Source organism: Panthera pardus, unplaced genomic scaffold, assembly GCF_024362965.1.
Source record: "Panthera pardus isolate Hobbes unplaced genomic scaffold, ASM2436296v1 HiC_scaffold_6, whole genome shotgun sequence".
In the NCBI taxonomy this organism is placed as follows: Eukaryota; Metazoa; Chordata; class Mammalia; order Carnivora; family Felidae; genus Panthera; species Panthera pardus.
The window spans coordinates 24850547-24875971 of NW_026526991.1; the positions used below are offsets into that span (position 1 = coordinate 24850547).

Genomic DNA, 25425 nt, shown 5'->3' on the forward strand with positions numbered 1-25425 from the left:
GCCAGTCCAACCCACTGGGGAATCTGGCCTTGGGGTAACGCCAACACGGGATGACAAAGCAGAGAGGGAAGGAAGGAATCTGGGTCTTCAATGTTAAGGAGCTGCTGGAAAAAGCAGTCCTGGAGCCTGTCCTTCAGGTGAATTTCCAAAGGTGATCTAATATACTTCCTTATTTTATAAGCCAATTTTCATCCGATCTTGAAATCTGTAGCTGTTAAGCATCTTCCCTACCTCAGCTACTATTTCTGAGGTGCTGTGCTGGGGCTAAGGTACATCAATATTACATGTAGTCCTTTATTCGAAGACTTTCCATCTAGTTGGGGACATGAAAGGCCAATTAATGTGCCAAGTGTGTGTCCTAGAGGAAAGTACAATAACCACAACACCTTTGGATCATCAGGGAGGCTTCCTGGAAGAGGTAACTGAACTATGTTTTTGTTTTTTTTTTTTTAATTTTTTTTTTTTTAATTTTTTTTTTCAACATTTTTTATTTATTTTTGGGACAGAGAGAGACAGAGCATGAACGGGGGAGGGGCAGAGAGAGAGGGAGACACAGAATCGGAAACAGGCTCCAGGCTCCGAGCCATCAGCCCAGAGCCCGACGCGGGGCTCGAACTCACAGACCGCGAGATCGTGACCTGGCTGAAGTCGGACGCTTAACCGACTGCGCCACCCAGGCGCCCCTGAACTATGTTTTGAGTGATGGCAGTCAGAGGGAGAAGGGAGGAAAAAGAAGAAATGTAAGCTGAACATCAACGTCAGAAGACATTTATGCCAAGAAACCAATTCTACGTTTGGTCAATTTCAATCATTAAACAAAGGGTGACCAAGATGGCCCTGGTCTTTGCCCTCACAGCTTATAGCTTTAGGTAGGCAGTGGCCAGAGGATTAAACAAACAATAGCACTGTGCAAGCAGCAAGATGGAAAGGTTAGGAAGTAAGTAGATGCTAGGTCATTGAGAGCATGAGAACTCATGCTAATGTATGGTAGGGGAAGCAAAACTCTACCAGCACAGAACACCTCAGATGTGGAGGGTGGGTAAGCAAGCACGGATGGCTCATTGCTGGTTTCTACCAGTTGGGTGCCAGGCTCTTGATTCCTGCAGTAGCTGCAGTAGAATCACTTGGAAAACATGTGCCTTCGTATTTCAGAATAACTTCCCATCAGAAAAAAATCTCTCTCAGGGGCTGGCATTGAATTTATCCTTTTACTGCTTACTGTAATAAAGACCCAGATGCTCATGCTTTGGGGGCAGGGGGGATATCTGGCAAAACCAGTTTAAATTTTAAAAGTATTGTGTTTCACGAGTTCCTTTTAGAAGAATCAGCTCTTAATACACTTTGGCTTTGATTCTACTCTTTAATGTCAGTCTTACTGCCCTAATTGGGTTGTAAATTCCCTGAAGGCAGGGCCCAGTCTAGAGTCAGAATTTCAGAGATGGAGGGAATCCAACCTCTACAGATGAAGAGTTCAAGAAGAAATCAAAGCCCAGATGTTAAGTCCCAGATGTGTGTTCCTTCCAGCATACCATGTTGTCTCCTGTCTCCCACGGCATTTGGTGTGTGCACCCTCAATTCAGTGGGGGTGAAATTGTGCACGATGAGGCAAAAATTGGTTCTTGAGATGCAAAAGAACTTATATATTATGATGGTTTATGGTCTTCCAAGCTCAGCCCTATCTGACGAAATCTTACTCCTTAGGGAGAAATCTAATTTTGGGGGGTGGCCTGATAGTTTTAAAAGGCTGAGAAAAGAAACATTGGTCTAGCCCAGTGTGGAGCACAGAGCAGGCATCTTGACATCTTACTGGGCCACTGCAAGAGCTTTCCACTTCTAGCCCCGATACCTCCTACTCTATCCACCAAAAGGACTTGTTCAAGGTGTCTTGCCAGAATCCACGCATACAACAAATGTTTGAGTGCCTACTATGTACACTAAAACCAGATTAATTTTTTCTATAATATTCTTGTCCTGGTCCTAACTTGTTCAAAGATTTTCAGGGGCTTTTCCTGACTTTAAGAATGAGGTTCCTCCTAGTGAAGGTGACATTCAAAGCCCTGTGAAATCTGAGCCAGCCCTAGCTCCCCACAAGCCCTCTGCTCTATGAAAGCTCATCACCTATCTTCTGAACACTTCATAATGTTCTGTCTTGGAGCCTTTCTTTCTCATCAACATCCTTCCAACCCCCAAAGGTAAACATGGCAGCCCAGCTCCCCACCCAACCATGGAACTGTTTCTTTGGGTTTACTTTTACAATTTACTCCTCCATGAGCATCATTCTTTGGCATTAACTTAAGGAATTCATATGTTCTTTCCAATTCACAGAACATTTTCCTTATCACTGCCTTCCTGGGGTGGTCTACTTAGTATGTTTTAATAAGTCACTTTCACTGTGACTATCAGTATGTTTGTGTAGCCGTTCATTAATTCATTTCTTGATCACCTGCTATGAACCAGTCACCATACTAGATCCTGGGGCACGATAAGGTCCCTGCCCTCTGTTAACTTAACATTCTAAAGGGAAAGACAGTTAAAACCACAATGCTATTAAATCTATCATGGAGGATGGGTGCATGGTGGGGGTGTGGAGGGACTAGATTTACCACATAGAGAAGTGAGGGAAAGCAGTCCAGGCAGAGGGAACAGTGATGCAAGGCCTGGAACAGCAAAAGCAAACTGTGTTTTGAGGCACAGTGTGAAAGCCAGTGTCGCTAGGGGTCTAGACTGCAGTACTTTTCAGAACTTAATTACCGTACAAATAACCTGGGGGCTGGTTAAGACACAGATCCTGATTCAGCAGGTCTGGAGGGAAGCCAAAGTTCTCATTTCTAGCAGGATCCCAAGTTGCTAGGGCTTACAGGACACTGGCCCGGGAGGACTAAGGCGGTTCTGGGTGGGTATCCTCTTCTCTTTCATTTTAAAAAGACATTAATGCTATTTGTTTAAAGTGAATGCCTCCTAGAGGGAAAATAGGGTGCACTTCTCCTTCTTATTCCATAGGCGTAAAGATATACTTCTGTGCTAAACACACCTAGTCTTTAGTTTTGGCCTTTATATCTATCGCCTGCATCCCAAACTCCGACTGCTGAGCAGGTGCTTGGTCATTGGGGAGGCATCACCCACAGCAACCATCCATCTCCCACACCTCCTCAAACTCCTTCACCAAGCATATGAAGGACAATGCTCCAAAGACCCCATGCTATCAGGGAGCGACAGTAATGTGCAATGTTACCCATAACCTCCCAACAAGGGGTATTTTGGCTCAATATATATGGAATACAGTAAAGCCTCATTGATTCAGGCTTTATTAACCTGAAATGGGTGATAATTTGGTTAACATTTACTTCTCAAATCATTTATTCATAAATAGGACAAAGTTTAATAATGCAGTTGTGATTATAAGGATGATCAAACATTTAAAAAGATTTCAAGTTGGGGCACCTGGGTGGCTCAGTCGGTTGAGCATTTGACTCTTGATTTCAACTCAAGCCATGATCTCAGGGTTGTGGGATGGAGCCTGTGTCAGACTCCATACTGAGCCTGTGCTCGAAGGGTGCTTGAATCTCAGCCTGCTTGAGATTCTCGCTCTCCTCCTCCGCACCGCCCCCCCCCCCCACCGCCCCACTCCGGCTCATGCGCACTGGTGCACTCTCTCTTAAATAAAAAAAATAAATTAAAATAAATTAAAAAATTAAATATTTCAAGTAAACTCATAGGGCTTTAGAAACACCGATTTATATAGTCATCCACTATTTCTTTATGTGTAATTATGTAATTTGTTCATCTCCCAAATAGCTGCAATAGATAATACCACTGATCTACTTCCAGGGCTGGAAACAATAATAGTGACTGCAAAATTTATTGAGAGCTACAAAAATTTTGTTACACATTTGTAATGTGAACAATCAAAAACTTAAAAATGACTTTTAAAAGTCACATTAATGGATTTGGTCAAAATGCATCCTTTCGAGGAAGGCCCCTGTACCCATGTATAAAATGACAAGCCTTGAAATCTGTTGTGCAGCTCTATTGTTAGAATTGAGAAGAAATTAGAAATATAGGGACACCCTCCCATAGGAGACACTAATTCATTCAAAGAACATCTATAAAGACAAACTATGTGGGGAAAGGACTAGCCTATTTTTTTTTTATTTTTTTTTTAACGTTTATTTATTTTTGAGACAGAGAGAGACAGAGCATGAACGGGGGAGGGTCAGAGAGAGAGGGAGACACAGAATCTGAAACAGGCTCCAGGCTCTGAGCGGTCAGCACAGAGCCCGACGCGGGGCTCGAACTCACGGACCGCGAGATCATGACCTGAGCCGAAGTCGGAGGCTCAACCGACTGAGCCACCCAGGCGCCCCAGGACTAGCCTATTATAGAAGACTACACGTGCTTAGTTTGAGGCATATCACTTGGATTTCTCACCATCCCCTAATTTTCACTAAATGTAGTTTAAAAACTGAAACTTGAAAAGCAGAAATAAAATGGGATTTCCAAGCCATGTCTACCTAATTGCCAACCTGCTTTCCCCACAAAGGCATTCTGGTGATACTCCATCATATTAATCTTCAAAATATTTGTAACAAATCTCTGTGAGATGATTTAATGTTATAAGATTATGATCCAATTGATTTACCTATTTATATGTCCAGGTACACATGTTAAAAGAAAATAAATTTATCTCTTGGTTTTTTCAAGTGGATTAACAAAGCACTGAAATATATCTGACATCACCCTGGTAAATTACTATGGTATTTTAACTTTTACTGCAACTGCATTGACTTATACAGTCGAAGAGTCTTCTCTTTCCTTTCAGATCTTTCATTTTTTGTAGATGACTTTTCCTTTAGCTATAACATATTCAATTAATTCGTGATGGCCTCCAAACTGGTAAATCAAATGCTCCCATCTAGAAAGAAATCAAACGTACTTTAATGTATGCAAGCCAAAATTATCCCTTTGTCAATAAATGCTAATTTAAAAATACATTCTCTCAAAATTTCTTCATACTTTGTCATTGATATTTGGGCTTTTATAAAAAATAGATTACATGATAACCGGTCTACGACTTAAATACGGTTTAATGATGTTATTTAAGTATTTGATCTTAACATATTTGATCCTATTAAGTGATGTACAAAAAGTAACATCAGTATTATTTTCAATAGAGAGAGTGAGGAGTAGAATTACAGAGCCTCTTTCTTCTGTCGAACACGAAGTCCAAGGACTGCAATAGGCTGGCTAGGGTCAAGGAGCCATAGGATTAACAACTTTAAGACAGAAAAGTAAGACTCAGTTGTCACACTGGGGGCCCAATTAGCAGCAGGCTGTGGGTGAGTAACCAGGGGCGGGAAAACTTAAGCCTTTGGGGATCTGGTAGGAGTGAGAAGACGCCAGAGAGGTAATGAATCAGAACCAGGGTGACGAGCCAGAGCTGGGACATGCGTGCCCAGCACAAGCATCGGTCAGAACTCCAGCAGAAAAACTTGTGCTGGGGGGCACAAGTCCCAAGTCCAGGTCAACAGAACAAAAACCTGACGATCTATGAAAGATGTAAGACAGATGAAAACACTGGACAATCTGGTCTCCTCTGTGTGGTTTAGGATCTGTAGGCAGACTTTCTGGTTAGAAAGGGATGATGATAAAGGAGATTGGGGGGCATCCGAGCCTACACAGAGCCTGATGCTAATAATTAGCAGAAAAGGCATTTAATCCCAGTCTATATATTACAACGGGCATAAAAGAAACTAGTTCAGTTGGGAGAGCACTCACCTGGACGAATTGATGATAATGAGATCTCCCTGCTTACCAACTTCCAGAGATCCATGTGTGTGAGATTTTCCCAGCGCATAAGCTGCATTGATAGTGGCAGCCGCCAAGGCCTCAGGCATGGACATTCTCATGTTCACACAGGCCAGATGCATGACCATTGGCTAAGGCAAGAAAGAACAGTGTTAGAGGAAAGTAACAAAATGGCAACTTCTACCTGGACATTTCTCAACGCAGCACAACCAATAATGGAAATTAAATATATAGGAGGAACTGGCTAAACTAGTATGAGAAAAGTTATAATTCACATGTAAAGATTCTTATGCTTTGGAGAAGATCCCTTTATTAATACAGATTTCCCACCCCCACCTCCGCCACGTATGGAGTATTTATTCACAACTTTTCAAGACCACTAAGCTCCCCTCCACACTCACTCACTAAAACTTCTTTGAGCTTGTGCTAACCTCCAACACAGGAATAAGCTATTGTCAAACCACAACGCCCAAGGCGGAATCAAAAAATTATGCAGGTAGAACTTTCTCTCCCCTCTCTATGCCTGGAGGCATTTATGTGGGGCAGAAATATCCAATTATTCTGTCGTCTACACTTTTTTTCTTGTTTCACAGGAAAACATTTTTTAGATCTTTGGAACATTTTAGCAGTTAGTGAACTAGTTTTAAATTATTTATACACTTGGTGGAAGACTGATTCTCTGCTCAGAAAGACACATTAAAAATAATTACCATTGAAAGGCAATATGCGTTAGGGTTGAAATCACTGCCCAGAGCAACGATTACCCCTTCATCTAACATCTTCCTAGCCCGAGGTTGCTTCAGTCTAAGACAAGAGGGAAAAAAAAAAAAAAAAAAAAAAAAAAAGATGTCAGTCTCTGGAAGTGGAGCTTCTGCAGACTAGATGTTCAGAATGGAAGCAGACTTAAGATATCCAACCCCTCTGTGTTCTGGAAGAAGAAACAGAAACTCAAGGTTAAGTGATTAATGGTGATGTGGAAGCCTAGGACTTCTGACTTTTATCATTCTGCTTTTGAAATGACTTGGCTATGCTTAACTTCTTTAATTTGGGAGTGTTCATTTTGGCAATTTTTTGAATGTTTATTTATTCACTTAGAGAGAGAGAGAGAAAGAAAGAGAGAGAGGGAGCACACATGCATGCAAGCAGGGGAGGGGCAGAGAGAGAGAATCCCAATCAGCCTCCACGCTGTTAGCACAGAGCCGCTAGATGGGGATCGAATTCACGAACCCCTGAGATCGTGACCTGAGCTGAGATCAAGAGGCGGCACTTAAACTGAGCCACCCAGGTGCCCCTATTTTGGCAATCTTTATATACACCCAGAGATTCCTGCTAAGGAAGAAAAATACAACTTAAATTTTTTCAAATGTAACAAACTTTTTTTTGACTCCCAAATATAAACAATGAAGTTTTAAAAAATGTTATTTCTATTAACTTCAATTTTGCAATTTTTTATTCATATTTCTCTCCCTCCTTGTGCAGGGGGTGGGGGGAAGGGTCTCGAACATTTTTTGTGGCCCTTTAAAATCCTGAAGGCCCAAGAATCTAATAGGTAAAATATTTGTGCTTCTTCCTAGGGTACATGTCTCCCTGACCTCCTTGGCACGATATTATTTATTCTTCAGGACATGACACAAAAGTTATGTCAGAGATAAACAGAGCCAAACACTAGTTAAAATGCTGAAGACAAACTGTATTCAGTAATAACAATTGCAGAAGGGAAAAGAGTCCTATGTGGACTGGACTGTTTTGATCTGTGCAGTGCTAACTGGGTGTTTTAAGAAAGAACGAGGAGATCAGGAGGAAAAAGGGGCAGAGGGAGTTGAGTAGAGTCAGGGAAGTGAAAATTTTCTAAAAGCACGAGAGATGGGCCAGTATGATCTGCGTTTGTTCACGGGCACTGGTTTGTTCTCTGGAGGAGAAACAAACTTCACTACCTTTACAAAAAGAGGGAGGGGCATAAGCTGGTGCAGTGTACCCACCAGGCTGGGAACTAGGGACAGAGTTGTCTTCCAGAATGTTTGCCTTTTGAAGAGAGGGCTCTAAGGTCCTTGAGGAGACAATCCTGCTTGGGTGGTGGAAGATTTATATCTCAAAGGAGCAGAGAAAGGGGCACCTGCATGGCTCAGTCAGTTGAACGTCCGACTTCGGCTCAAGTCATGATCTCATGGTTGGTGAGTTTGAGCCCCACGTCGGGCTCTGTACTGACAGCTCGGAGCCTGGAGCCTGCTTTGGATTCTGTGTCTCCCTCTCTCTCTGTTCCTCCCTGCTTGCTCTCTCTCTCTCTCTCTCTCTCTCTCTCTCTCAAAAATAAATAAAGATTAAAAAAAATTTTTAATTAAAAAAAAAAGGAGCAGAGAAAGAATTTACAATTGCAAGCTTTGTAAAGTTACTGCTGTAAGAGGAAGTCCAGGGGTCCAGCTTCCTGTCGCCTGGTTTTGTTGGGACAAACACTTAATTCCCCTGTCAGGCTGGGCTTTCTCAGGCAGGCACTTTATTAAGGGGCACGGGTCATCCTAGGGATGCAGTCTTGAGCTATCAGACTCTACGCTAGTATTTACTCAGGCTCACAGTGTCGGGGGGAGGAAGACAGACAAAATCGGTTGTGCTGAGAGTCTACAGGTTTTACTGGCCAAGACTGAGGTCCTTGAAACATTCACAGTCTATGACTGACAATTTGCAGGACGACCTGGGATAATGTTCCTCAACTAGGATAATATATGAGAGGAGGTGGGTGAAGCAGAGATAAGGGTGAGGAAAGGTAGAGCTTAAAATTTCCCCACGGTTCATTCTGATGGCCTCCCCTCCCCTTCCAGAAATACTTCAGGAGGTAAAAAAAGAAAAAAAGAAAAAGCAAAAGTGAGGCTGTAGAAGTCTCAAGGGAGTGCCAGAAAAACTAAGGTGAATGTATCCGGAATAAATTTAAACAGTACACACAAAGATGCATAAAATAATGATTACAGCAAGTCCTTGAGTAGCGTAAGGCAACTGTTACTCTGGAAATGAGAGTCAAGAGAATTCAGGGCAGGGGCACCGGGGTGGCTCAGTTGGTTGAGCGTCTGACCTCGGTTCAGTTCATGATCTCATGGCTCATGAGTTCAAGCCTCACATCAAGCTCTCTGCTGTCAGCACAGAGCCCGCTTCAGATCCTCTGTCCCCATCTCTCTCTGCCCCTATCCTGCTTGTGCACATTCTCTCCCCACCCCCTCCCTCTCTCTCAAAAATAAACAAACATTTGGAGAGAAAAAAAGAGAGAGAATTATGGCATCCCCCTCTCTCTCCACCCCCCTCCCCCACTTGTGCGCTCTCTCTCTCTCTCTCTCTCTCTCTCTCTCTGTCTCTCTCTCTCTCTCAAAATAAATAAGCATATAGAGGGGGAAAAAAAAGGAGGGAGAATTCAGGGCATGGCAGGGAGCCCTGCAAATTGCTCCTGTTGGAGAGATCAGAAAAATTCCAGAACAGAGAAGCCAGAGAGAAAAGTGTGGCCTTGTCTGTGATTCTTCCTGTTGTCCAAACTGCGTGACCAACCCATCTTGCGGTGACCACAGATGGCAGCCCCCTCTGGCAGCGGGACAAAGCTCTGACTTTTATTGCTGAGCTGCCCTTCATACTTCAAGTGTCAGAGTTTCGTTCCATCTTAAGAGATTCAAAGTGAGTTAAAAGTGTTCCTTGGTTGATGGAAAATTAACCAGATTAAGTATTGATTGATGACTTCGGTTGATGATTGCTGAGACTTGCTGTAAATGCCAAGATACCAAGGACGGTTACTGATTGATATTTCCTGGTCGTAATCTACATTATGTCTACTCTTTACATTAAGAGAATAGTAATAATAAGAGAAATGTATAATATTAACATATGTGTATAAATCATACTGTATTTGAGAAAAGCACTGCAATATTCCTTTCTTCTCTCTTATAAAGGTTACTCAAAGCCTGGCTTTTCAATCGCTAAGGCCGAGTGTCCCAATCCCAGCACAGTTCATATTGTGGCTGGGTAATTCTTGGGCAGGACCACTCTCTGTGATGGGAGGCTGCTCTGTGCACTGTGGGGATGTTTAGGTGCATCCCTGGCCTCTACTCACTAGATGCCAGCAGCGCCCCCTAGTCATGACAACAAAAACTGCCTCCAGACACGGTCCAATGTCCAAAACGGCAGTCATGAAGATGAACTATGGACTAGGTGCATTCAATCCATAGAGGGCAAACAGCAAAATTCCTGGGAAGATTTCACAAAATATACTTAGACATCTCCTTTTTCCTCCCACCTCCGGGATTTGTGAAGATTGTGGTACCTACTTGCATCCTCTTAGAAAACAGCTCCTTCACATTCTGAATATTGCTAAATATCTCTAACATCTTATGCATGTTTTTTAAGTAGAAAGTCCATTACATTGTTTTCTAATGATAAAAGTGATGCATGATTTTTAATTGGAAAATCCCAAAAAGGAGGGAAAAAAAGAATGAGAAAGCTCCACTCTTCCCAATAATCCCACCACTCAAACGCCATTTGGGTCCAAGCTCTTTCCTCAGAATAATGCATCTCTGTACATGACTCCAGAATTGGCATCTCCCATGGGCTCAGTTTTCCTGATCTGCATTTTTCAGGAATTTGGAAGGGCAATGAAATACTATTTAGGCATCTCGGTCTGCATCCTCAAAGCTTGCACGGGCAGCTCACCTCAGCATGTAGGCGGTGGTGGGCAGGAGGACAGCGGAGCTCCTGGACGTTGCCATGGCAGCGATGCCTTCATCGCTCACTTCTTCCAGGTGACTGATCGCCTGAGCTCCCAGCTCAGCTCCCAGCTAAGCAGAATGGGCAGAGAGAGAAAGGTTTCACCACCAACAACAATAATCAACAAAGTGCCAGAACATTGTTTTCCCTGCAAAAATAAACAGCACTCTATTATGAAAATTTCTTGGCAACTGCCTCTTGAAAACAGAAGCCCCCAAAAGGGTAAAGGCTTTGTCAAGGACATTCACTTGAAAATGAGCTAGTGTGCTACTTTAAAAACTATTCTTAAACATAAGGGCTTACTGATATTCTTCAGGCATTTGCTAAAAAAGAAAACTTCATGAATCTTATGGATCAGAATAGAACATTGAGTGACATTGGTAATAAAATCTGATTCTTTTAGCATCATAAAAACACCATAAAGAAAGGTATATTGGATTGCATTGCACTCAGTGAAAAGAGATCAATTAAGAAAACAAACTTTAAAAATGGAATTGTATGTATAATTCGAGAATATCTACTTGAGCTTGATGTCTCTCCAGGTGAAAAGTCTGGGCTTGATTGTCAGAGGAATACCAAGAGGAGGTAATCTTATAGTAATAATGAGAACATGGCATTAAAGTGGGTTTCTTCTCAGCTTGACATATCCCCCCCCCTTACACACACACACACACACACACACACACACACACACACTGCCCCAGTCTGAAAGGTGATATGGTAAGCACTCCAAGGCAAGGAAAGTAGACTAATTTTTGACATTACACCATGGCCCAGGGAGGCAGCGATGCCCACACCAGGGCAGGAAAGAGCCGGCCCCACATCAGTAGGAGCTCAGGTCTAATAACATTTTGGTTTGGGCTTCTGGAGAGTCCAATGTTCCATAGACAGACTTTGCTCCCCAGGGGGAGTTTCTTTCCAACTTTGGAATCACCTTCACTTTTCCAAACTTGATTTGTTCATCCTGGATACTGACCTCTATTGATTTAACTGGCCAGTCACTCTCTATGACCAAGAGTATCTTGTTGACCACCTAGTTCACATTCATTCAACATTCAACAAATATTTACTCTCTAAAGGCCATCTGTATGCCAGGTATTGTGCTAACCCCCAGGGATAGGGCTGTGAAGGTGTGGGTACAGTCCTCAGTGTGTTTACGGTCCAGTAGGGATCACAGAGGCAATTTGAACACAGTGGGACAAGCATACGGAGGGACTATAACCCATTTTTGGAGAGCTCTGGGAAGGGTCCCAGAGAAGTGGTAGCTAAGATGAAACATGGAGGGGAGTTAGAGTGAGCCAGACAAAGGACACTCAGATTAGAGAAAGCATATCCAGAGGCATGGGGTATTAGGTATACTAAAACTATTTACTGTGGTTGGCTCATGGTAAAGAGGGCAGAGAAAGGGGAAGATGGGAGGTGAGCGAGAGCTGGATCCTGGTAAGTCTACATGTGCTGAGTTTGGGATTCATCCTGCCAGCACTCGTGAGCCTTGCAGGGGTTTTCAGCAACAGAGAGGAAAATACGATGCACTGTAGGGAATGGATTAAAGGAATGAATTGAAGTGCAGGAAGTGTGGATGCAAGGAGAAAAGCTGTTGCGGGAGCTGAGAGCTGATGGTGGTTTGAACCAGGCAGTAGGGTGAAGAGAAGTAAACCGAGAGATATTCAGGAAATAAACTGGGAGCTTTTGCAGATTGGTTGAAATGTGACAGGTAAGGTGGGGAGGAGACCAAGTGATGTCCAATTTTTTGGCTTAGGCAATACATAGGTAAATGGGGTCATCCACTGGGCAGGAAACACGGGACAAGATTTGGAAGTGATATTAAGAGATCACATTACATGTGCTGTCGTTGAGACACATGTGGAGTATCCACATCTGTATTTTTGCCCCAACGGCAGTTATTTATTTTGCTCCAGGGTTTAAAGGAGTGACATCTAGATTCACAACTGAGGGAATTTTGTCTGTTTTATTCACTGCTGAATTCTCAGTGCCTAGGACAGTGCCTGGCACACACTCAAATATTTGTTAAAAGCATGAATAAATGAATCTGAGCAAGACATGCAGATCAGAAAATCATCCGGTGACTACTAATGGGGCACTCCACCAACATTCACCTGGAGGCTGCCACAGAAAACCCCTGGAAGCCACATGTGAACTTTGTAGACTCTGCCAGTGTAGCTTTGTGTTCCAACCAAGCTATGTTCTGAATTTGATAAACAAGATCACAAAGGTACTTCTCTTCCTACTAATACCACCAGCAGGTGATAATAAAAGTAAATGGCCGGCAAAAAAGTAAATTTCTAATAGAGGTCAGCGATTCCAAGTCTCAACCAGACCGGCCCTCGCATTGTTCAAACGAGTTCTCCCATTCTCTATCTTTTCGAAAGGCTATTCCTAACTCTGAACAAACTAAGGAAGTTTTCCACCGCACGAGTCTTGACAAAGGAAAAGCCAAAGGTCAACCACACCTCAGCAGCCTTCATAGGATGGAGTTCATCCCCATGAAAGTTAATCTGTAATCCTAGATCTTTTCCACTTTGAAGAATCCTTCTGGTGGAATTGAGATCAAAGACGCCTTTCTCACAGAACACATCTATATTGTCCACGTGTATTTCCCCACGACTGCCAAGCTCCTTCAGCTTTGGGAGGTGGTTATTGATGATTTCATCAGCAGCTTCTGTAGCAGTCTTTCCTCTGAGGGAAGAAAATGAGATTACATGGGAAAAACAATTTTTTTAATTGAAGAAAGGCTTTTCTGGCACTTGAAGAACCTGACAAACTGTAGGCAAATGACCCTAAGATAGAGAAATAATTAAAGCTATAACTCAGGAGTCTTAACAATTGGGCTATAGCAGGGATATTGACGAGATTTCTGTACACACAGACCCTGGACACAGAGACTCAAATGGCTCATCCATTCTGGTTCAGCCATGTTGCCTTTGAGAATGCCAGCAAGGCTCCCTGCCTGAGAAACTAAACACTCTTTTCGAAGACACTTAGAGAGCATCCTGGATGCTTCCCTGACAAGCACCTGCAGGGCCCCCTACCTGGGCCCTAGCAATCACTCTGCCATTTTCTTCTTCCACACTATTTCTAGAAGCATCAGCCTAAGGCTTCCTATCTCACCATTTGGAACCACGAGGAAAGAGGATCATGAGAGGCCCTGAACTTCTAAGATTCTGAAATAGTTATATATTAGAAAGGGCTGGGCTTCTGAAGTCAGACAGACACAGAGCTCTACTATTTGCTGGCTACACAACTTTGGACATGCTATTTAGCCGTCATTTGGCATACTCTGAGGCTCAGGCTGTATGTATCTTTGGGGATCAAGATGTAGACCTCAGAGACTCATTAGCAGATGGAGAACATTCCGTAAAACTTTAGCACTATATGGGGTACCTGGGTGGCTTAGTTGGTTAAGCGTCTGACTTTGTCTCAGGTCATCATCTCACAGTCTGTGGGTTCGAGCCCCTTATCGGGCTCTGTGCTGACAGCTCAGAGCCTGGAGCCTGATTCAGATTCTGTGTCTCCCTCTCTCTCTGCCCCTCCTCTGCTCACTCTCTGTCTCTCAAAAGAGAATAAAAAAACATTTAAAAAATTTTTACACTTTAGCCCTATATTTGGAACATAAAAGTCTCTTGTTCCACAAAAACCATTTTGGTAGGAAGACAGAGGTGGACCATGAGGAGACAGGCACTTACGTATATTGTTTCCAATTCTCAAGACAATCATATAGATAGTGTGTTCTCTCACTGCTTTACCAATTCTCAAAAGAGTTAAGTGATGCCCTCAAAATCACCCAGTGGGAAAGTAGCCAAGCTGGATTCAAACCCAGGTCTGGTATGGCTCCAAAGCCTGAGACTTCTCTACCATGTTACACTGCCTTTCATCCACCTTATGTTCCATTTGGGGAAAAATTAAAAATCCATTTTCTGTAGACAGATGTCCCAAAAGTTTTAGTGCAGTTTTAAGCTTTAATAATAACCTCAGAAGTAGAAATGCTAAACACATACAAAAGCATCATTGGAAATATTAAGTATTTATGTTTCAACTTAATTAGTTCTGTGAATTTTAAATAATAAATTTAATGTTAATTTTTAAATTTTCTCTGATTAAAAATGATAAACCAAAAATTCACATTAAACTTGTTTTTCAAATACACAAAAGTGAATAAATGTAAAAATATATAAATTATTAAACTTTCAAATAATTTCTGTAAGCCTGTGGCACTTATGTATCTACATTATCAAAACTCAAAACTGCACTAAGACTTTGCCCTGTTAATTGTCAAGTCCTGGATTTCTTTGGACCTTTTAGTTCTAGAACTGCGGGCTTTTGGGTCTAGAAATTTCAGGACAGATAAAGTACGAAGGCAGAAAGGGGCATAATTCTCCCATATAGGAGAAACTTTTTGGATAAAGGTAAAGCTAAAAAAACATTTACAACAAGAAAACATGTTTGGTGCTAAACAAGTAAACAGATGAACAAAATTAAAAACCATTCTGAGTCTTCTTGCCTTACAGATGTGATCTATCTCCTACAGAGTGTTTCTCTGAATCTGTAATGTGTGATTATGCTGTCACGGGCAACTATTTACAGTAGCATCTGTCATTTTAAAGGATCTATAAGGGTTGGGGGGCATTGCTTTTTGTTAACTGAAAGAGTTTTGAACATGTCTTCCTCCTTCATCATTAAGGGACTAGCAAACTGATAGGTCCGGTGGGGATCGCCTTCCTAAAACCACCAGCATGAGATGTCTATTAGAATCAGAACACCTCTCTAATGTCTTCTACCGGACTCTTCTGCAAGAACTAAAGCGTGGATTCACCTCCACTCCCATGAGAATGTATCCCCACTGAGGCACCACCTGCCCCCTTCCTTCTCTGTTGTCAATGCCCCAAATCAAAGCTGGGTGCCCCAGGTTGAGGTTACTTTGGCACTGAGTGAGCCCCGCAGTAAGTGGCCGAGATCCCGATGGGCCCCTGGCGCCGAGCGCGCTCAATCACACGCAGCATCTTGAGCTCCGTCTCCAGGTTGAGGCCGTATCCGCTCTTGCACTCCACCAGTGTGGTGCCCGCCCTCATCATGCACTGCAACCGCTGCTGAAAGGAGCAGAATAGCTCCTCCTCCGAGGCTTGGCGCGTGTGCTCCACAGTGAAGTTGATGCCTCCTCCAGCCTGGTGAATTTCCATGTACGTGGCTCCTGCCAACTGAACACAGGGCTCACCCTTAGGCCGGGCACAGGCACGAGGTTGCAGGCAGGTCCACAGAGCCTACCTCCAGGGGTGATATTCAAAATAATTTAACAACTGATATGTCAGGGACACCGGCAGATGGGAAAGGATGCTGGGACACATAGCCGTGGAAGCCCCTACTCTGCCCGGGTGATGGAGGGGCCGAAGGAACATGGGTACCTCAGGAAGGACTGGGGTGGCAGAAATGGGAGATGTGGTGGGGAGCACTTCCAATCTCAGGCAGCAGCAACAATTTACCAACCAGCCCACGAGTATTTCAGTATTTTAATAACCCAGTTGGCCCCAATGTGTGCCAGCTAAGACTCTGTCTATCTGTAGCATCTATGGATGAGAAAACAAAGCTTAGACAATTTGGGAACCCCACTGCAGCTATTCCAAACATCTACTAAAGAGACCCAGGGGGGTTTCCACCTCTCAGTATCTGGCCACTAGAGTTTGGGGCCTGACCTCTGTGACTCAAGCAGAGAAGCTCTTCCTGGGATCCCACTGGGCTCCAGTTACTCTAGGCAGCAAGAAGTGTGGTGCAAACAAAGTATGCCAACCTGGGATCCCCCTGTCAGAGTTTTTCATCTGGGTTCTGCCATGGCGAGCTGGTGAACTCACTCAACAGCCATCCCTTTTCTGGGCCTCACGTTCCCCATCTATGTAATGAGATGTTTGGACTGCAAATCTCTAGGATTGTTTTTTTGGCTCTGAAATTCTGTGCTTTAATAAAGAAGTCTTAAAAACAGCTCTAGTGTGTGGGGCGCCTGGGTGGCTCAGTCGGTTAGGCGTCCAACTTTGGCTCAGGTCATGATCTCACGGTTTGTGAGTTCAATCCCTGCATCAGGCTCACTGCTGTCAGCACAGAGCCTGCTTTGGATCCTCTGTCCCCCTCTCTCTCTGCTCCTTCCCTGCTGGTTCTGTCTCTCTCTCTCTCTCAAAAGCAAAACTGAAACAAAACAAAAACAGCTCTTATGTGTTGAAGAAGGTACACAATATCTGAAGAAATTTCTTAGCTGTTAGGATGTACACTTAAAAACCAATGTGAAGAAAAGAGATGGAAGAACCTTAAATGCATACTGTTAAGTGAAAGAAGCCAGTCTGAAAAGGCTACATACTATATGATTCCAACTATATGATATTCTGGAAAAGGCAACACTAAGGAAACAGTAAAAAGATCAGTGACTATTGGCTCTCAGGGGTTGGCGGGGAAAGGGATGAATAGGCAGAGCACAGAGAAACTTTAGGGCAGTGAAACCCCTCTGTATGATACTATAAGGGTGGTTACGTGTCATTACACATTTGTCCAAACTCATAGAACATGCAGCACCATGAGAGAACACTAGTAACTATGGACTCTGCATAATAATGATGCGTCAGTGTAGGCTCATCAATTGTAACAAAGGTACCACTCTGGTGGGGGATGTTGATAATGGGGCAGGCTGTGCATGTATGGGGTCAGGACGTATATGGGAAATCTTTGTACCTCCCACTCAATTTTGCCATGAACCCAAAACTTCTCTAAAAAATAAAATCTATTAGAAAGAAACAATGTGAAAATGGTTCCAACCAGGGATGTGAGGGCTGACCACGGCTAATTAATGAGTTGTGACACAGAAGACACCTTCTATTTCTTAATAAGTCTCATTTTTCAGGGAAAAAAAATACAAGACTTATTTTATTTTTTATGATTAGCAATATATTTTTCCAAGTTGGAACCAATGAATGGTGAATTTCAAACTGTTTCCTGGAGCCCCTCCAAAGGCTAGTAGGGGTGGAGAGGTGAAATGGGGGAAGGGAAAGAGAGGAGAAACTAGTAGAAAAAGGCAGCCCAGCTCTGTTTTAAAAGGAGGAGTCTAAAACAAACAAACAAAAAACACACATACATACATACATACATAAGGATTCTACAGCTAAAAATTTTTGAAAACTATCATACCTAAAGATTGCTGGCCCTATGCATAGTATAAAGATTTGGACAGTTATAAGTCAGTTTTGTTGTAATTTATTTTCCATAGTCCAGGTCAGTAAAAAATATCCATTAAAAAGAAATGTAGACATATGTTGTTGCAAAGCTTGATAGCCTAACCACTCTTTAGAAAAAGACGTGTCTGTATTTGTGCCTTATTTTGATGTGCCATCATTTACTGCAGTTACCTTCATTGCAAACTCGTGAACTCTTTCACCAGCCCAGACTGGATGTGTGTGTGCATCCACCAAACCTGTAACCAATAAATCAAATCATTTTTAAATCTGAGAAATAGAAAGCCCTTAGATAGTAGGCAGACTATCTCGAACCACTCTTGGGAAAGCAGGTGATGGCCAGCCATCTTGGAGGATGATGGAGGAAGAAGAATTTGTATGGTTTCCTCCACCAAGAGGAAGGAAGCCTCTCTGCATGGCCGGTCTAGAAGCCTCTAATGGAGGAGGGTGACTCAGCATGACGAGTATATCCAATAAAGAAACACAGCTTCTTCTGCCCACTAAGCCCATGCTCACTAAGCATCCTGTTTTAAAACAGGATGTCATAGCTATTAGTTCAGCAAAACCAAGGACTGTATCACCAAGGAATAACGTGGGTGTGAAAACAGAATACAATCCCTCCCAACTTTGAGAAGGAAAAATATGAAATCAGAAATATGAATCTTTCTTCAAAAAAAGAAATGTAGGGGCGCCTGGGTGGCTCAGTCGGTTGAGCGTCCGACTTCGGCTCAGGTCATGATCTCACGGTCTGTGGTCCGAGCCCCGCCTCAGGCTCTGTGCTGACAGCTCAGAGTCTGGAGCCTGCTTCAGATTCTGTGTCCCCCTCTCTCTCCGCCCCAACCCTGCTTGTGCTCTGTCTCTGTCTTTCAAAAATGAATAAACATAAAAAAAATTTTTTTAAATAAAAAAAAAAGAAATGTAGCTTAACTGAAGAGAAACTATAAAGCAATCATTTGGATTGTTTGTTTATCCAGGTCTAACTCAGTAAAGTGTGTCTTTCCAGAATATTTTGAATACCTTGTGGATTAAAAGTCTCATTCATAAATAGTTCTGATTGGACTAAAATCAAGAATCTCTATTCAGATTGCGTTCTACTATTTTCTGCTTGTTTTCATAAGGTTTCACTCTGACTTTAGTTCCTGACTCCCAAGAGCCAGAAGGTAGAAGTTCTATCAGGTATACATAGTATACATTTTTAAAATGTAAATTTTAGCCTCTATGTTTTGTATAGAACTCAAAATTTGTGAAACTTGCTTCAGATGATTTCATGAAGCCATAGAACATTATGTAGGAGATGATGGTTAACAAACTGATTTTGTTGTCAATCATTAAAGATTTAAATAAACTTCAGTGAAATCTCTAAGGATCCCCCCCCCCCCCACACACACACACACACTTTTCTGCCTAGAGATGTGTTGTTTCACACTCTCTGTAAATTTAGAGTATATTCTGGTATTAGAAACAGCAGTTTGCCCTATCTGCCTCCCATATGAAATAGACTAGTAAAGTTCTTCCAACAGCCTTTGAACCTAAACACACCACAGCTGGTTTCTCTCTAGCATGTGAGTGGGAAGAAGTGAAGTGAATGAATGTTTGATTCCCAGCTTGCCCTTTACCTGTCCAGCAATCTTGGGTAAGATATTTCATCCCTAAACTGGAGCTTTCTAATGTGTAACATATAGATAATGATACTTTACAGGGCAGTCGTAAGGATTCAAGATGAAAACATGTTTGTAAAGCAGCTTAGACATTCAATAGTAGAAATTCAATGCACAGTAGCTATTATATTTTAGTATTATTTTGAGACCCTATTTAAAACAAGCTGCTACTCTTCTTTATGTTACTAAAACCGGATGCAGGGCTTTACTGAAAAAGAGGTTAATACCTGGCAAGATGCATTTCCCAGAACAGTCAATTCTTTCTTCAAACGTTTCTTCAGAAAACAGTGTTTGGATAGCATCAGCCCGACCAATGGCTTTTATAAACCCATCCCTGAATAAAAATCAAGAAATAATTACTAAAGTTTGGGGAAATACTGTGGAAAAGCTGACTAATGATTTAAACTATGTTGCCCATGTGTTTTGGTATCAGTCAACATTTGTTGTATTTCCTACTTGCATCTGTGTCTTTGAAAAAAAAAAAAAAAAAAGACTCTAGCCACATGCAAGGCAAAAAGCCAAATCATGTGTACAGAGATTGCCAGTTGTCTGGTAAGATCAGTGTTCCCTTTCCCCCACAGCGCTAGATTCCTAAATTTTAGCTGAACACATGACCACCCAGAATGAAGACTACATTTATGGGTTTCTCATCAGCCGGGTGTGGCCCATGTGACTAAATTGTAACCAAAACGATTTTTTTTCTCATCCTATTTCCTACTATCTGGAAGGTGGACACCATAAGGAGAGGCGGAGCAGCCATCTTGGGTGATGAAGTGAGTGAGAAAGAGGGTTGTGCACAGGAGAGCAAGATACTAGGGCCTCTGGATTCTAGAGAGTACGGCCATCAATTAGCTCTGGATTCCTACCTCTGTGCGGTTCTGTTATGCTTTTAACTAATTTTTAGCAATAACACTGGGAATGTTGTTTGTTTTTTTTTTTTATCACTTTGTTAATTAAAAATAAAACACACAGTCCCTAAAAGCTGGACTCTTACACAACCCTAAGCAGCCTCAGATAAGGGCCCAGCCCATCTTGCGCAATCGCGATGCCGTGGCGCTCTCCAATTCAAACAGGCATCCAAACTCCATTCCCACTGCAGGCTCACCCTCCCAAACTTTGGCTCTTCTTTTACTCACGTCATTGCAGGAAGCACAGAAGCTTAGTGAAAACTGAAAATGTCCCCTTTTTTTGGTAGCTGAATCTTAACTTCCTATCACCCCAAACCATCACTATCTGAACGTCTTCCGTGGTGCTCAAGCTTTAGTGTACAAAGGGCTGGAGAGTGTTTTGTAAAAACTTAAAGTCCCAGAACTCCACCGCAGAGATGCAGATTCCAAAGATCTGGAGATAGGGGGCAGGGAGGGCGTGGGGTTCAGCTTGAGAGCGTTTTTTCACCAAACGGCAACCGGAAGCTGTCACACAAGGTAGGTAGCAACAGGTGCCTAAAAGACAGGCCTGCAATGGCTCTCTGGATGCCGGAAAGCTTTTTTTTCCCCGGTTGCCTCCAGAGCGCACAAGTTAGGGAAAGGGGGCCAAGCCGGTCCCCCCAGCGCGCGGCCACTTACGTGCCCACCACCAGGCTGGCGCCCTCCAGCACGGCCAGGCTGTGCAGCGCGTCCCGCGCCAGGAAGCGCTCGCCGCGGGCGCACACCATCACCACTTGCTGCGCGTTCTCCAGCAGGAGGCGGTGGCCGCCCGCCATGTCGCCGCGCGCCGCGGGTCTCCAGGTGGCCGCGGAGCTCGTGCGGCTGGCTAGCCGGCGGAGGAGGGTGCGGGTGGGCGGGCCGCGCCCGGGGCAGGGAGGGTGGAGCCGGGGCGGGCGCTCTAAGCCACCGCCTTCCCAATCCGCTGGGAACGCGCGCCTTCCCCCCACCCCCAGACCGTCGCAGCTGCAGTGCCTGTGCCAACAACCCGAATGAGGATTAGTAATAAATGTTATCATGGAATCTCTTGTGTTTTTTTGGTCGCCCTCTTATTTTCCGAGTAAATGTGGAGACTGTTGTCCCTATTCTCCAGATTAGGAAACTGAAGCTGGGTCACCGGGAGAGAGAAGGGTGGGCTTCGTCGATCACGTGGCCAGGCGAGTCGCTGAGGGAGTCACCGAGGGGCAAGGGCGCCCAGATGGGGCCGAATGGGGGAAAACCTCTGCTCAGGGGTAGGTGCGGGAATCAGGCACAGAGAGCCGGGAGGCGCAGTGTCGGGGAACCTCTGGCCAGCCGACTGGGACGCGACGGGCCGCGGGCAGAAGGAACCTGAGGATGGGGAGGAGGGGGCTGCGGTGGGAGTTGCTCCTGGGTCCGCGCGCCCGAGAAGCCGGGTGCCACGCACAATTTTCGGTTGGCCAGCTCCGCTCCAGATTCCCCTACCAGAAGGTCCCCGAGATGAAGCGGGATCCAGGCGAGGGAGGATAGAGCCGAGCCTAGAGAATCGATTGGCGTTTCTGTCCTTCCGTCCCGTTACTAACGGCTTTCTGAAGGATAGGTTGGACCGGCTCCTGGATCCAAACTCTTGGAGGTAAAAGTGGTTTCAGCTCAGTGCCCCCCTCACCTCCCATCCTCACACCCAGCTGTGACTGGTGGGCCTACCCTCAATTTGCCCCCAAGGTTGGAGACAGAATCAAGTTTGTTTACGCAAGATGGTCTGTAATTCTCACCGACATCTCTTCTTGCCTATCAACTGCTGTGAAAACACTGGCAGGCACTGGGTTTTAAGTTTCTTAATCATTTTATTTTGTTTAGACGCTTTTATTAGAAGCTCTGTGTTAGATTGTGGAACTTACAAAGACGGGAAAGGCACTTTCCCTGCCCAGCAAAGACTATAATCAAAAGGAAGGCATTTGATAAACACGAATAACAGACCATAAACGCAGGCTGAGACCTGTAAGACCATAAAATGTAAAAGAAAGTCAATTTAGTGTTACTTAAAAGCCATTTAAAAACAAAGAAGAGAAAGCAAAAAATCCTTTAGATGAACAAATAAGTAAGAATATACTTTAGCTCTCATATTTTGGCCATTCAAGAGAGAAACCAATTGGTAGGAAAGAGAGGAATTCAATAGAGAATGTGAATAAAAGAGACCCTACGGGGGTGGGGGGGGGGGGATGGTGCATATACTCCTCACAGCTCAGACACATAATCACAAACAGATGTGTGTGTCTATACACAGTTTTTTTTTATTTTTTTTAATGTTTAGTTTTGAGAAAGAGACAGAGCATGAACAGGGGAGGGGCAGAGAGAGGGAGACACAGAATCCAAAGCAGGCTCCAGGCTCTGAGCTGTCAGCACAGAGCCCTCTGTGAGACTCGAACCCACCAACCTCAAGATCATGCTTGAGCCGAAGTCTGATGCTTAACCGATTGAGCCACCCATGCTCCCCTATAGTTTTAAAGAGAAATGTATAATAGAGAAATAGTACAAGAGAAATAGAAATAGTGAAAAGCAAACATAAAGTCATAATTCATAGAAAAATATTAAAATTTTATATTATAAAATTTTTGCTAAAGATTTGAATCTGTTACATTTTGCAATTACAGGCCTATTTGCAGACTTATGAAGTTGTAGACGTAAAGGAGAGGGTAAAATTATAGAAATATAGAAGGCTTTGGGGTTTGATAAACTTGTCTTAATCCTACTCTGTTACTTATGAGTTGTTTGACCTTGGGAAATGTACTTAACTTTCCTAAACCTCAGTTTTTTCATCCATTTTCTCATGCCTTTTTCTATTTTATGGATTTGTTTGAGCTTTATATAAGGTGAAATGTAAAACACTTTGCCCAGTGCCTAGCTCAAATTATAGGTGTACTTGTTATTATACTACTATTCATTTTAATCCTGTTATTTGTCTTACGAGTCAATTAAGTTAAAGATTTCAGCCACTAGATCTCCTGCCGGGTTCACAGAATGTACTATGAACTTAAAGCTTACAAGTTTGGGGGGAAGTCTAAAAGAAATAGTCATTCTTTTCATGGGGATTTTTATTTGTGAGTGAACTGAGTGCATCAGTTACAGTCCAGATATACAACATTGCCTGAAAAGCCCCTGCAGACAAGCAAGAAGGATAAGAGAGAACTTCTCTCCTCCTTGGTCATTGTTAAATAATTATAGATAATGTCCTTCGCAATAACCAACATCCCTATAGCATTTCTTAGTTTACACAGTATTTTTCACATCATCTTACTCACATTGGCTGACTTCTACTCCTGTACTCTTTCTTCCTCTTGACCCCCAGTTATTTTTTTCAGTTTGCAAAAGGGGCAGTCAGAAATGTCAATAGAAAAGCCCGCACAAAATACGCCAGCAAGGCCTTAAAGGTCAAGCTGAAGGTAATTTCCTCATCACTGTGCTCTGCTTCTGACCTAATCAAGAGAGGCAGATCATTAAGCAGGCCAAGGACCTAGTGGTTCCTGGCTCTCAGGTAAACAAAAAATTGCTAGTTCTGGTCTCTCCACACCATCCAAGGACACAGTTCACAGCCCTTTCTCCTAGTATTTGTCCAAGTGGGTGGGAAGGAGGTGGGAAAAAAAAAAAAAAAACTGAAAGCCATTGAGTATGAATGTGTCTAAATCTTTGCATATGGGAGATAAACAAAGCTTTTTATCTCCTACTGAGAGACTCTGTAAATCCATTTTCACCGAGTTATAAAGAGAGTTGAGAAAATCAAACACAAATTGCTCTGAATAGTATCTGGTAGATACTGTTATTGTCCATTTTAGGAGTTGGTCTCAGACTTTAGGGTTAGGCATTATAAAACCCCATTCTTCTTTTTCCACTTCCATAAAGCTTGGAGTGTTCAGAATGCACACAAAGGTGGGTCAGGTACCCCAAATCTACACTGATATTGTTGGGAGAGTCCTCTCAAATGAACCAGTTTCAGGAATTTTAGTTCAGGGTTTCTTACGAAAATTGGTTATCAGTTATCTCTCCTATTCTTGTCAAATGCTGGCAGTTATTCACGAGGCAGAACAGACTAGAAAGAGGAAAGATGTGGATATCTACCTTGAAGAAATGATAGGCAATTATTTCCCTATCAGCACACCATAAGTAGGCACACTGCATACCTTACCTGTGCTTGAAAACTGCAACAAGCCTGTAAGAAAAGTATTCGCATCCACACCTGATGTAAGAAGAACCTTATGGAAGGTGCATTGAGTTTAATAGGATAGACCTAAGAAGAAAGTGCTGATAAGAGGCAGAAGCAGGATTTAAACCTACCTGCCATCAAGGTTAGGGTCTTCCCGCGGCGTCATCCATGTTGCCCCTGTGAGGATCCACATCAAAAAATTTGACTCAGTGGCCACATATAATTGCATAATGTTAGAGGAAGGCTAGCATTGATTTAATCAGCCAGGATCGGCGTTTGCTTGGAAGAACAGTATATTTTACACCCATGTCCCCTTAGACATCTAACATATCTCACACATAACATGTTCCTAACTGAAATGTTGATCTTCCCAATTTATCTTCCCCCCACAGCTTCTCTGTCTCCATTCATGGAAACTATCCTTTTTTCTCTTGGGCTCTTTATCTCATACCCCACATCCAAACCATCAGCCAGTCCAATAGGCTCTATTTTCCAAACGTATCTAGAATCAGACCACCTCTCACCGCTTCCACTACTGTCCCCATTATCTCGTGCCTCCCAATGACTGTAGCCTCCCAACAGGTGTCCTTATTCCACCCCCATCCCCTTGTACAGTCTCTTCCCAGGTCAGCCATCAGAGTGGTTCATTACAGATTCTCATTTCACTGAAGAAATGACCCACAGGGCCCTTGCTATCTCTCTGACTTCATCTATCACTCTCTGCTTTGTTCACTATGCTTAAGTCCCACTAATCTCCTTGCCATTCCTCAAACACACCGGGTATCCTTCCTCTTTGGAATGCTTTCTCCAAGTACTGCTATGGTACTTACTGTGCATCTGATGCTGTCCAAAGTGAGGGACACATGTTAACTCACCTAACTATCTCATGAAGTAGGTGTTATTCTTATCAGTCCTTTTGAAAGATAGGG

At 43.2% G+C, this 25425-nt stretch overlaps 2 protein-coding genes across 2 annotated transcripts in view; one reads left to right on the forward strand and one right to left on the reverse strand.

Moving 5' to 3' along the window:
* Window positions 1-3840: 3840 nt before the first annotated feature.
* Window positions 3841-21210, reverse strand: AMDHD1 (amidohydrolase domain containing 1). Its single transcript, XM_019446491.2, has 9 exons — window positions 20983-21210; window positions 19645-19751; window positions 17934-17998; window positions 15472-15749; window positions 13008-13233; window positions 10483-10607; window positions 6516-6609; window positions 5776-5936; window positions 3841-4912 (listed from the first exon to the last, which is right to left on the reverse strand). Exons 1-9 carry the CDS (start codon window positions 21117-21119, stop codon window positions 4825-4827), a joined length of 1281 nt encoding a protein of 426 aa, XP_019302036.2. The 5' UTR covers window positions 21120-21210; the 3' UTR covers window positions 3841-4824.
* A 527-nt stretch (window positions 21211-21737) lies between these two features.
* CCDC38 (coiled-coil domain containing 38) overlaps window positions 21738-25425 on the forward strand; it is a 58729-nt gene continuing 55041 nt past the window's right edge. Inside the window, exon 1 of the mRNA XM_019446490.2 lies at window positions 21738-21931. The gene's annotated coding sequence lies outside the window, so the exon portion shown is untranslated. The remainder of the gene's footprint in view (window positions 21932-25425) is intronic.

Coding starts and splice junctions, on each gene's coding strand:
- AMDHD1 (XM_019446491.2), bottom strand. CDS start 21,119: ATGGCGGGCGGCCACCGCCTCCTGCTGGAGAACGCGCAGCAAGTGGTG. Junction 19,752..20,982: donor GCCAGCCTGGTGGTGGGCAC/GTAAGTGGCCGC, acceptor ATTTTTATTCAG/GGATGGGTTTATAAAAGCCA. Junction 6,610..10,482: donor ACCACCGCCTACATGCTGAG/GTGAGCTGCCCG, acceptor CTCTTGTCTTAG/ACTGAAGCAACCTCGGGCTA.